This window comes from Perissodus microlepis, chromosome 11, assembly GCF_051167445.1.
Source record: "Perissodus microlepis isolate ML-2025 ecotype Zambia chromosome 11, ASM5116744v1, whole genome shotgun sequence".
NCBI classification, from domain to species: domain Eukaryota; kingdom Metazoa; phylum Chordata; class Actinopteri; order Cichliformes; family Cichlidae; genus Perissodus; species Perissodus microlepis.
The window spans coordinates 19655019-19667141 of NC_140471.1; the positions used below are offsets into that span (position 1 = coordinate 19655019).

The window sequence follows — 12123 nt, forward strand, 5'->3', positions numbered from 1 at the left end:
TTTGTCTACAAATTGCTTTTGATTTTCTGTCCTATACCTCTGCTATTATCAACCTGCTTCAGCAGCAGTTTCCATCACAAATGACACACCTGTGTATTGTACAGCTGGTGAGCATGTCCGAGCATTAAACAGCTTAAGAAATTGGCATAAACGGGAGTGACTCTTGCATCAGTCAAGCAGATATTAACAGGAACACCAATGGTATTTTATTTTATCTGTTTGTTATGTGTGCTACATAAAGTGGTTATTTGACAACACATTTGCTATTAAAAAAAAAAAAAGATTAACGGTCAACGTGAAACCATGCATTCTTAAATCTACAGGAAGTGAAAATCACACATGAAAGATTTTGTTGAGCACATTTTATAAAATGTAAGTATTTTTTACACTATTCGAGGATAAAACCACCATGATTCCTGTACTTAATGAATCTTTTTCTTGTAGAACCTTCGTCATTTTGACCAAACTGACTCACAAAATAAACTCTCGGAAAAGTACTGCTTTTACCGCTGTAACTGAACATCTGCTGCACTTCATCGACCTCTGTACGTGACCGGAAGCCGGTAGCCAACAAGTGAGTGGGTGACGAGACTCATTAGTACCCGTGTGACTCATCTGACGTCACGGCATTGTGGGCCGGCTCTCGGCGTTACGTCAGATTTTCATACTGAAATTAAACGGAGGAAGACAGCAGCAGAAAAGTAACCTCTCAAAGAGCAAAACATTTGTATCTGCTTTTTATTTTTTGTTTTGTTTCTTGGTTTCGTGAGTCCCGTTGGCTGATTTTTCAGGTAAGGATGAAGCTCATTACCGTATTTCCTGTAGCCGGTGCGCGATAGTGCTGAATCTGCATGTTGACAGTATGTTCCTATGACTGTTTTAAATGTAAAAACAAAACAAAACCAAAAACCTTAATTGTCCAGATTCGAGAACTGAGTTAGATGTTGGTGAAATTCTAAGTAACAGGCTTTCTCAGCAACCAGGTGTGGTTATGCGTTTCTTTCATTCTGCTCACTGAGTAATTTTGTTCGGATTCGGCTGTTCGCAGGAAAAATGGACTCCAAGGCCGAAGGAAGTGCTCCGTGTAGCAGGTGAGAAGTTCCGGTCAACATAATGTTCAACATATTTGTTTAAAAACGCAGGTACTACTCGACAAAACCGCTTCCCACACGTCAACTGCAATGTCGTCTTGGAATGAGGAAGCTGGGGTGTGACAGGATATATGGCCATTGATTTTCTTTTCTTTCTTTCCCCCCCTGAAAGTCGTGACGGTTTTGTTATTGTTAAATAACACCGTCTTTACAGAACCAATGAGATATTTGTAATACTACCCCGTTAGCTACCCACCATATTTACGTAACAATCATTGCTCTTCATTGATCTGTGTGATTCAGTGTTTTAACTGACCTTTTCATGTCTATCCTTCTCCCCTCTTAAAGCCCTGTTTATGTGCACAACCCACACCTGGATGCACTGAAAGAAGACATCCTCTACCACTTCAGTCTAGGAACTGAAAGTCATAGCCTACAAGATATGTTTGGTGATGTCAAAGTAATGTATCCCATAGTCATCTTTTTTAATTTTTATTTTAAAGCCTTGAGCCTGTTTTTGTCTGTGCAGTTCTCATGTCTATCTTTTTGTGTGTGCTTTACTGTAGTTTGTTTGTGTGGGTGGGAGTCCCTGGAGAATGAAAGCATTCACTGAGTACATCGCAGCTGAGCTCGGTATGGAAGACCCCAAATCTGAGTATCCAAATATCTGTGCTGGGACGGATCGTTACGCCATGTACAAAGTTGGCCCTGTCCTCTCTGTCAGTGTATGTAAGAACAATATCCTCAATGTTATTTTGTTTTCCACATGATCGTTTTCTTAACTTGTATTTGTTAATCTACCTAAATGCATAATAATATCATGAACGTCATTTAAAAATTGTGTATATCTCTGCTTGTTTTTGCAGCACGGAATGGGCATCCCATCTATTGCCATAATGTTGCATGAGCTAATAAAGCTCCTCTATCATGCAAAGTGCACAGATGTTACAATTATACGCATTGGGACATCAGGTGGAGTAGGTACGTGCATTTGGGCCCTTTTCTTGGTGAGGAAAGGTGAAGTGACCCTTTGGAATTGGGTGCTGTTTGGGATTAATTTGTAGATTAAGCCTAAAGACCAGCTTGTGATAGGATCTTAGTTACCATGGGACTAATTACATGTCATACCAGACCCATTTTCCAAATCATTGTAGTAAAATAAACAACCAAAATAAGGTTTTTTGTTTAATTTGATAAATATTTGTCAGTTTGGGGACTGATTTATTTCTTGTGCGCAGCTGTGCAAGATGCAGTTACAAAATGTTACCGGTGAATAGCTGAAAGCGAAAGTATGATCCTGTCAACAAAATGGTCTCTAGGTTAATGATTTGTTTTCAGTTTAGATAAAACGAGACAAAGGTTTCTGTGTTATTAGTTACATTTTAACAAAGCTCAAAGGATCGGGTATTACAACTAGCGGGAAAGCAGAGATGGTGTAAGCAAAAATGAGCGACAGCATAAGAGTGATGAATGCTGAGCACTAGACTGGAAAACTGTGACATTTTAGGTTAAAGTTACACTTAAATGAAGATCAGTATTGAGGGGTTATATATATTTTGTCATTGTAAATATATAATAATACATGTGCAGCATTAGTGAGCTAGAAATTCGTTTGTTATTTAAAATATGCTAATTTTCCTTGTAATTGTGTCGCACGTACTTTCCAGTAGATGGATCGTGTGATGACGCAAGAGATGACAACAGAGTCTTTGTTTTTAAAAAGGGCATATTTTTCTATTTTTATCCCAAGAAACAGACTAAGGTTCCTTAATCAAATCACTTCATGAAAACATTTTCACAAGTAATTGCAAATACTTGGTTTTAACTGATTTTTTCAGATTTTTGAAAGAGAGAACAGCTTTGAAGCCTGCCTTTGAAATTTACACAACCTTGGCCTTACACAAGCAATGGCATGAACATTTAGCTGTTGCCCTGTGTTGCATCTTTGATTTTGAAGTCTATACATGTAACATTTCCAGCACATGATGCACACTATGGTGATTCAATTCTAGAAGCTGTGACTAAATTTTACAACCACAAATCTTCATAGTAAAGATATATGCTCTAGAAAAAAAGTAAATTAAAGTAATTTGTCCTAAAATCTTTACATTTGTATTTTCACTTTAAAAAACTTTTTCATCTAACCTGCTATATTTGGCTTTCAGGACTTGAGCCTGGCACTGTTGTTGTCACCAAGCAGTCTGTGGATCCCACCTTTCAGCCCAGGTTTGAGCAGGTGATCCTTGGGAAGACCGTGGTGCGCAATACTGATCTGGACCAAAGCCTAGCTGAGGACCTGCTGCAGTGCAGCAAGGAGCTAAACCAGTTTAAGACAGTTGTAGGCAACACCATGTGCACGCTGGATTTCTATGAAGGTTTGAGTTCTGATGCATCAATGTGTTAGCGAGTACACTGTTTGCCAACATCTACAGTTTTTCACTGTCTTCCTGTTTTCTCTGTTTGATCACACGTGTAGGGCAAGCCCGTTTGGATGGCGCTTTCTGCTCCTACACTGAGGAGGACAAGCAAGACTACCTCAACAAAGCTCAGGAAGCAGGAGTTTGTAATATAGAGATGGAGTCATCAGTGTTTGCTGCTATGTGCAAACTTAGTGGTCTACGAGGTAAGAAATTTCAATATCAGCATCGCTTTACTTCTGACAGCATTTTGAGTGTCTGAAAACTTTTATCTCTGTTTGTGAAAAGCGGCTGTGGTTTGCGTCACGCTCCTGGATCGGCTGAAGGGAGATCAGCTGGGCAGCTCTCACGAAGTTCTTCACAGTTACCAGCAGCGTCCTCAGATACTGGTCGGCTACTACATTAAGAAGCAGCTGAATGCCAAAGCGAAAGATAGCTAAATAAATGCAAGCATACAGTAAATTCTTATTATCTTCTGTCTGGAAGCCATACCTTTACATGTCTCCAAAAGACTTAAATGATGCCTTCTATTTATCCTTTGACACTGATTTAGTTGATACACTGCTATAAAAACATGCACCGCTACACCGTTGTTTTATTTCGTATTTCTCTTAAGTACACTTGAATTGATGTAGCACCCTTGTATTTAAAGTGAGTTAAGTTCCTTAAATATGTGTATTATTTAAGGTCGTCTTTGTTCTACTCGATGTGTGAAGTTTCAGATCCGTAAAACTTGAACCTGTAAGTCTAAACTTACAGTGGTGCCATAACAAAATCACCTTTTTACACCTATTATAAAAAATAAAATTTTAAAATATTATATAGGTTTAGATTTGTTGTTGAAAACTTAACTGTGTATGTGGAGATTTTTTTTACATTTTTATTGTCATCCAGATTGTATTCAGTTTCTTCGACCTTTGTATATGTGCTCAGCATTTCTTTCACAATATAAAAGCTGCAACAACACAACACTCCGCTTGAGAAAGATTTCTGCTTTGTGTCATAAATAAAGCAAGCTAGTAAAGCTTTGTGCAGTCTGAAATTTCACAACATATTAAGAAAAGAATTCTTTATGTAAGAAGCACTGCGGCACAAATGAAATGTGAAGTTTGTTATATGATCTGTCAGTATTTGCAGCTCTTGAAAAGCCTGGTGAAGTCAAGATCAGCATCCTGACCAATAAACGAGCCAAAGATATTAATAAATGGTGTTCTGGTGTGTACTGATTGAACAGTAAATTATAAATAATAATAATAACAACAACAAATCTCCCTAAAAGATTTAGGGTAGACTGGTGTTGTTGTCACATTAACTGTTAACGCCACATTAAAGGACACTTTTGCGGTGGTCAATTTGTGGAAAAGACAGAAAAGTTTGAGGGGAGGAAGTATTTTGTAATTTTTAGGGGTCAGAGTAATTTTTCATGTTGCTGCTTTTTTTGTAATAAAAAGCTCACAGTATTAGTCGCTTAAAAATTGGACACTTGTTAAAAAGCTCAAGGTTTTTCATCAGCAAGCTTAAGCCATGTGGTAGCTAGGTTAAAATGTGACACATGTAACAACTGAGCCCCCGCCCGAGTATAAGAAATGAGAAAGGTATTTGAAGCTAGGCATGTAAAGGCAGTGTTGTATAAATATATCTGTTTGTTTCTTTGTTGGAAGAATGGTTTGTGTTGAGCCACACACAAACAGCTGGCCGAAGGAAGTATGGCTTTGTTGTGTTGTCTGCTAAGGTTACCTGTAGGAAACACATCATAAAGTTACATTAATTTGTTACAATTAATGACAAAAATGGAAAGAATACCTACTTTGAGGTCGTACCTTAGGCTTGGATTTAATGAAGGAACAGTTATTGAAAGATGTTTCAATCATTCAGCAATTCATGTAAATTCGAGTAAAAATCATGAATACTAACCTTGGTCTAACCTAGTTTGTCTGTTAAAATCAGCTATATGGAGAAAACACCTGGTTTTAAAAATTTCAGCTGGTGTCACTGGGTTCATTTTCTAGAAAGATCTGCTGAGACTGAAGTTACTTTGGACTGCTTTGGTCAGAGGAATAACTTTAGCACACTCATTCCCTCTTTTGTTTAATGCTGGTGATAGATGACGCATTAAAGGTTGAGATAAAATTGAACACTCTGACTAATGGCGAGTGTCATTGCTAATATTTTTGACCAGCAGGCGTGGCAGCCTGCAGCAGCTCGGTGAAGAAGTCTTCATTCTTACCTATGTTACAGTATTATCTGTTTGAATTAGTTTCACAGATCGTTTTCACCGCCACAGCTTTGACACGAATCAGTATGTGAATGCAGGTGTTATAATCACGTAGACTTTGGTTTTGTTTTTTCAATCTAAACTTTAGTCATTTATAATTCCTGTTACTACCCCTGTAACTTCTTCATACTGGATCATGACACAGTTGCAGGTTGAGGAAATATCGGTTGTTGTCAGTGTGGTGAATCATCTGCACACCAGGATATTCACTTCTTTACACAAAAAAGTGACCATGTTGGTGTATTTTATTTCTGGCCTATATTTTTTGCACTGTTAATTTGGATCGTTCTCAAACACATTATTATTACATTATTATTCAGGCTTGAGGACAAATAACGGCTTTATTCTGTGGTGTCTCAGTATTTTGAGCTTCTAGCCTTCACTGGGTGGTGTAAGACGCGCGGCGCGTGAGAGGAGGGTCTGTTTGCGCGCTCCCGTGCGTGCCCACCTCCCGTCTGCTATCCGATCCTTCCTCCGTCTCTTCGCTGACTCAGTGCCTTAAGCAGCATCACCGCTCACCAGAACAGATCTACAGCATCCTCTGCGGAGAAATACATCAGCCATGGCTAAAACAGCAACCGGTAAGCATTAGTCTGGATGGGTTCAGATGGATTAAAGCGGGATGGATGGACGGGACAGGTGCATGATTTTTGCGGAAGGTCTGTGTCGGCCCGGTGTAGCCTACCGGCTGGTGGTCGTGCTTCTGTAACAGCTCCACCATAAAAATAAATATATAAATAAGTAAAATAAAATAAAAGCTTTCTTTGCCGTTTTCAACACTAAATTGCATTAAATCACATTTCTGCAGACTATTGTCTCCACGCAGGACTCTATTGATGATAAGAATGTGGGCTCACGCCGAGCATCCTCTGTCGTTAGGTTACTGAAAAATCTCCTATATTATCCTACCTATGTAAACATATTCATTTTTATATAACAATTGTGTTAGGTAACAGTGTGTAATTATACAATATGGGCTGCCTGAGAGGGGTTTATTAACCTTACAATGCTCCACCTGCGGTTCACGCTACAGCGGCCCCAACATGCAGCATAATGCAGACGGACCCCACCCAAGATGTTGGGTTGCCGATCATTTAGCCGACACCAAATCATTTGGAGGCTTCATCTGTTTGACTTTTACATTCCTGTGACTATAATGAAAGGTGCAGGTGATCGTTTCACTTTTTTTGTCACTTACACGTCTCCTTAAGATGATTGTTGTCGGTTATAAGATTGCACCCTTTATTCATGTCTTTAGCTTTCCTTATCTATTCCTTGCAAAGGATTGCACCAGCTGTGGCAGAGGTGCTGCAGTTTATTTTCCAAAAATTCATTATTGATATATGTTACAAAAATAAAATGTAGGTAGAGTTAACACACTGATATTAAGAACTAGATTTTACGCTAGTCATCTCTTCTGATGGGTAGTTATTGTTGTAGGCCAGACATTTAGCATGGGTTTGTTTGTTTTTGGCTACCTATTTTACAAAATTCTTAATATAAGCCACCCATTCTTTTAGGGTTGTTTTTTTTTTTTTACATAAAATATAATGTGCCAACTCACTATTCTGCATGTAGTAGCATAGATTTGTAGTTAACCAGACAGGTGTAGGGCAGGGTGGGAGGCAGGCCAGCCCTGCAGCAAGGGGCTGCTTCACACGCTGGCCTTTGCAGCAGAAGGCTTAGCAGCACTGACAATCTGTAGTCCTGAAGAGCCAGGTGGGCACTTTGTCAAAAATAGAAAGAGCACGAAGAACTGGCGGTGAAGATTAAAAATAGTCCAAAGATCTGGTGAAAGTTAATTTAAAAAAGAACGTTCAGGTCATTAATCTGGTGTTTTTTATGACTATGACATCACGGTGACCGAGGCGCATTATTGGACAAAGCTGTTTCATTTCCTGATTTTAGCTCACATGTGAACTTCAGTAAAAGTAATGCTTGTTATGCTCTTAGTTTGATAATGCTCACAGAATACATTCATCCAATTAATTATTAAGCAGTGCTGCACTTAGATACATTTCAGACTTTTAACAGCTCATTGGGCAGTCATCTGACGCTAACAGGCTTGTTGAGAATTTCCCCTTTCTTAACAAGTAATTAAACTGAAAATCTCAACTATATGTATCCATTTGTGACAATGTTGGTTGTGACAAATGGATAATGCTGTGTTTGTTTTATGGTTTTATGTTCTTGCAGCATACAAAGAGAAGATGAAGGAGCTGTCTGTCCTCTCCCTCATCTGCTCCTGCTTCTACCCAGAGCCACGCAACAAGCTTGTGTGTGACTTTGAAGGTACAAAATCAGCTGAATCATGGATTTTCTTTTAAATTAAACAAGCTAACTCCATGTTGATGATTTCTCTAATACAGATTTTAGACAAAAAATACGTATCATTGGACTGATACAGTAATATGTCTTGACTTTGCTACCATTAGCATTGTAATTGTGTCATTTACAGACATGGAGGTGAAACCTATAAACAAGCGGGCCTCGGGTCAGGCTTTTGAGGTGATTCTCAAGCCTCAGTCTCCAGTGTCAGATGTAGCCCACAACCTTCCCTCACCCCCAAAGAGGGATATCTCCTTGGACGACATTGAGAAGAAACTCGAGGCAGCTGAAGAACGGAGGAAGGTGAGTATAAGCTTTAGGTGTTTAAAATGTAAAACAAAAGAAATCTTTGAGACATTTAACTATGGAAAATGAATAATTCATGTTACAAGATGGAGGCGCAAATGATTCAATTTGAATACTTCTGTATATTCAGTACCAAGAGGCCCAGGTGCTGAGGGCTTTGGCAGAAAAGCGAGAACATGAGAGGGACGTGTTGCTAAAGGCTATGGAAGAGAACAGTAATTTCAGCAAGATGGCTGAGGAGAAGCTCCAGATGAAGATGGAGCAGATCAAGGAGAACCGCGAAGCCCACCTGGCGGCCATGATGGAGCGCCTACAAGAGAAGGTGAGTCGTCAGCTTTATCAGAACTAAAAGCATATGAAAGGGGCTGGGCAGCGTCCTGATGAGTAATCATTCACACTGTGCTGTTGTGACGTTTCCAGGAGAAACACGCGGCTGTGGTGCGCAGAAACAAAGAGCTGAGGGAAGAGCTGACAGCATGAGCCTCACACGAGTCCAGACTTCCATCCACCCAGTCCTGTCCCCTTCCTCGGTAGAGCCTTCACCCTCTTCGTAACAGACACTCAACCCTGGAGGCTGAGAGGTTCAAGGACCTCACCACTATATCACAACCCACCATGCCACCAGTACTCACTATTATCAGTATTATCAGTGGATACAAACATGAATAACACTCATCTTGAGAATTGAATGGTTTTGTTGATTTAAGAGAAATTGAAAGAATATGGGTTTTATTGGCTTTAATTTTGTCAGTACTTTTATCTATCTATCTATCTATCTATCTATCTATCTATCTATCTATCTATCTATCTATCTATCTATCTATCTATCTATCTATCAAATATTTTCTTTGTCTTTGATTAATGTTCAGTTCTTGAAGTTTGACTCTGCGACCATTTTCTTGTGGAAGCTCTCAGTGGTGTGAGTTGGCTGTAGACAGGCATTTGCATTGATTCCCGATGATGTCCTGATAATGATGTTTTTTGCTGTGTCTTTTGTGAAGAATGATGGTTGGTGTTTCCAGACTACAGACTCCTCAAGATATCAACGTATCTCATCTGTATCTCCCTCACGCGCACCTACTCATTCTCAACACGCACACTTGGAACTTAACAATAATCGAATCCCCACAGATACATAGAAGTCCACTTCCTCTGAAATGAGCTCGATAGGTGCTTTATTGTTATTAAGAATGTCTATGCCCAATGGGAGCAACTGTTTATACACTTGCAGATTACCACTTTACCCCGACGGCGCCATTTTTCGATGAATCCATCGTTACCCAAACGAATAGCTTTGTTAAGAACACGGTATTGGGAATGAACCTTATAAAGTTGTGAATGTTATGACACCATACTGGTATCATGCATAGTGTCTTGGACAGTAGAATGTGCTGTTGCTCCCATCTTGATATTGATAGTGTGAACATTACGTATGTCTGTGTGGGTGCGTGTGAATGAAGAATTACCTTGAGGCATCATCAGCACCTTCTCTCATTTAGGGGGTTAGATAGAGAATGGATGCAGGATGCTTTACATTCAGCACACTAAACTAGTCTCTTTTTAATATACAGTACCACTGATATCTGCCTGCATCTTCTGCTGCTTGTTTTTCTCCCTCCATCTATTTCTCTGTGAAAGCTTTGCTGAATAAAAGTTTGGGGTTCAGTGAACATGGCATGCACCATCTGAAACTTTTCTGTAAACTGCCAAATAAAAGAACCAGTTATCTACACATCCTGAGAATCTTCCTGTAAATTTGTATTCTAATCTGATTTTAATAGCGTTTTAACATTTTTATTATTGCAGTGTTTAGAGTAGTTAAAATGTACAGATATGTAATTGATCATCAGCAAGTATGAGCACCTCTACAAAAGCAGAGGGTTTTATTTTTACAGTTTGATGGTCTGGAGCAGTTGTGTGTTAACACAATGCCAAGGACGAAAAACATCAGCAATAATTTGGGAATGGTCATGAGGTCGTTTCTGAAAAATTTAAAGTGGAGAAAAGCCGCCAAAGTGGAGATGGTTTACGATAATGCACAGCGCCATATTTGGCAAAAATAAAATACAGAACATCAACACAAACATTTTATACCAACTGTGAAGCCCGACAGTGGCGGTGTAATGATTTGGGCTTGTTTTACATCTGTAGGACCTGAGCATCTAGGCTCTCCTCTGTATGCCAAAGTTTTCTAGAGACAAATAACGCTAAAGGCTGGCCAAAATTGGTTGGTGCAACAGGGCAATGATCCTAAGAAGAGCTGTATGTCTGTGAAGGTTCTCAGTCATCCAGGTCATCGTAGTCTAAGGAGCTTGGAAAGAAAAGCGTCTGGACTTCTATGAGTTGCTTGAAGACATTTCACCTCTCATCCGAGAAGCTTCTTCAGTTCTAAGGGTCAAATGGTGGAGAGTCCCAGATTTAAACCCAGTGGGAGTTTCCCCCCAAAGAGGGACAAAGGACCCCCTGATGATCCTCTACCTAATCACATGAGCCAAGGTGTGAAAGCGGGTGTGGGTCACAATCAGCCAGGGTTTCGGGTGAGCTCATTGTGAAACCTGGCCCCACCCTATCATGTGATTTCCTGAGGTCAGATGGCCCAGGATGTGAGTGGGCGTTAAGGCATCTGGGAAGGGATCTCAAAACTGGATTATAGATGGCAGACAGTTGGTGTCATAAACCCCCGCCTCTGTTCAAAGATGGTCGCTCACAGTGGACATAGATGGCTTCTTTCACTCCTCTTTCAAACCATCTGTCCTCTCTGTCCAAAATGTGAACATTGGCATCCTCGAAAGAGTGACCTTTGTCCTTTAGATGCAGATGGACAGCTGAGTCTTGTCCTGTGGAGGTGGCTCTTCTATGTTGTGCCATGCGCTTGTGAAGTGGCTGTTTGGTCTCTCCGATGTGGAGGTCTGGGCATTCCTCGCTGCACTGTACAGCATACACCACGTTGTTAAGTCTGTGTTTAGGAGTTTTGTCTTTCGGGCGAACCAGTTTTTGTCTGAGTGTGTTGCTGGGTCTGAAGTACACTGGGATGTCGTGCTTGGAGAGAACCCTTTCTCGGATACACCAGCTACATAGGGGATGACAATGTTGTTGCGTCTGTCTTTCTTATCCTCCCTAGCTGGTGTCTGATCTTCTTTTTTGTGCCTCTTTGCTGACTTTATAAACGCCCAATTAGGATAACCGCATGTTTTGAGCGCTTCCTTTACATGTGTGTGTTCCTTCTTTTTCCCTTCAGGCTTAGAGGGAACATGTTCTGCCCGGTGGTGTAGGGTCCCAATTACCCCAAGTTTGTGTTCCAGAGGGTGATGGGAGTCAAAGAGGAGGTACTGGTCCATGTGTGTGGGCTTCCGGTAAACTTCAATGTTGAGGTTGCCTTTCAAGGTCTTGAAGGCAAGCTATAACTTTCTTTTTGCAAATCTACAAAGGAGTGGCTGAAAAAGACATCATGGTGCTTCTGTATGGAATTATATTTATGACATAACACATACACGAGCAAAAACATTTTAGGGACACAATTACATTCCAATCCATCCAGCAACGCGCACAAAGAGGCCATCGTGCACGCTAGCTGCTTTGCACGTGCTGCTACAATTTTACGCTCTGGCGGTGCTCTGTGGAGAAACCCTGCTTACACACACCCTGCTAAACCAACACGTACGCGCTCGCTAAACTTACTTTCGACTGTCTGGAGGCGGAGCCCAAC

The 12123-nt window shown here is 40.4% G+C and overlaps 2 protein-coding genes across 2 annotated transcripts; both read left to right on the forward strand.

Annotated features, from left to right (window-relative positions):
- Window positions 1-43: 43 nt before the first annotated feature.
- On the forward strand, window positions 44-4713 carry upp1 (uridine phosphorylase 1). The gene is made up of 8 exons (XM_084943005.1): window positions 44-791; window positions 1049-1091; window positions 1440-1551; window positions 1658-1816; window positions 1958-2072; window positions 3257-3466; window positions 3568-3714; window positions 3797-4713. Exons 2-8 carry the CDS (start codon window positions 1054-1056, stop codon window positions 3946-3948), a joined length of 933 nt encoding a protein of 310 aa, XP_084799131.1. The 5' UTR covers window positions 44-791; window positions 1049-1053; the 3' UTR covers window positions 3949-4713.
- A 1497-nt stretch (window positions 4714-6210) lies between these two features.
- stmn2a (stathmin 2a) lies at window positions 6211-10149 on the forward strand. Its single transcript, XM_084944319.1, has 5 exons — window positions 6211-6364; window positions 7980-8075; window positions 8242-8414; window positions 8548-8739; window positions 8838-10149. Exons 1-5 carry the CDS (start codon window positions 6346-6348, stop codon window positions 8895-8897), a joined length of 540 nt encoding a protein of 179 aa, XP_084800445.1. The 5' UTR covers window positions 6211-6345; the 3' UTR covers window positions 8898-10149.
- Window positions 10150-12123: the final 1974 nt, after the last annotated feature.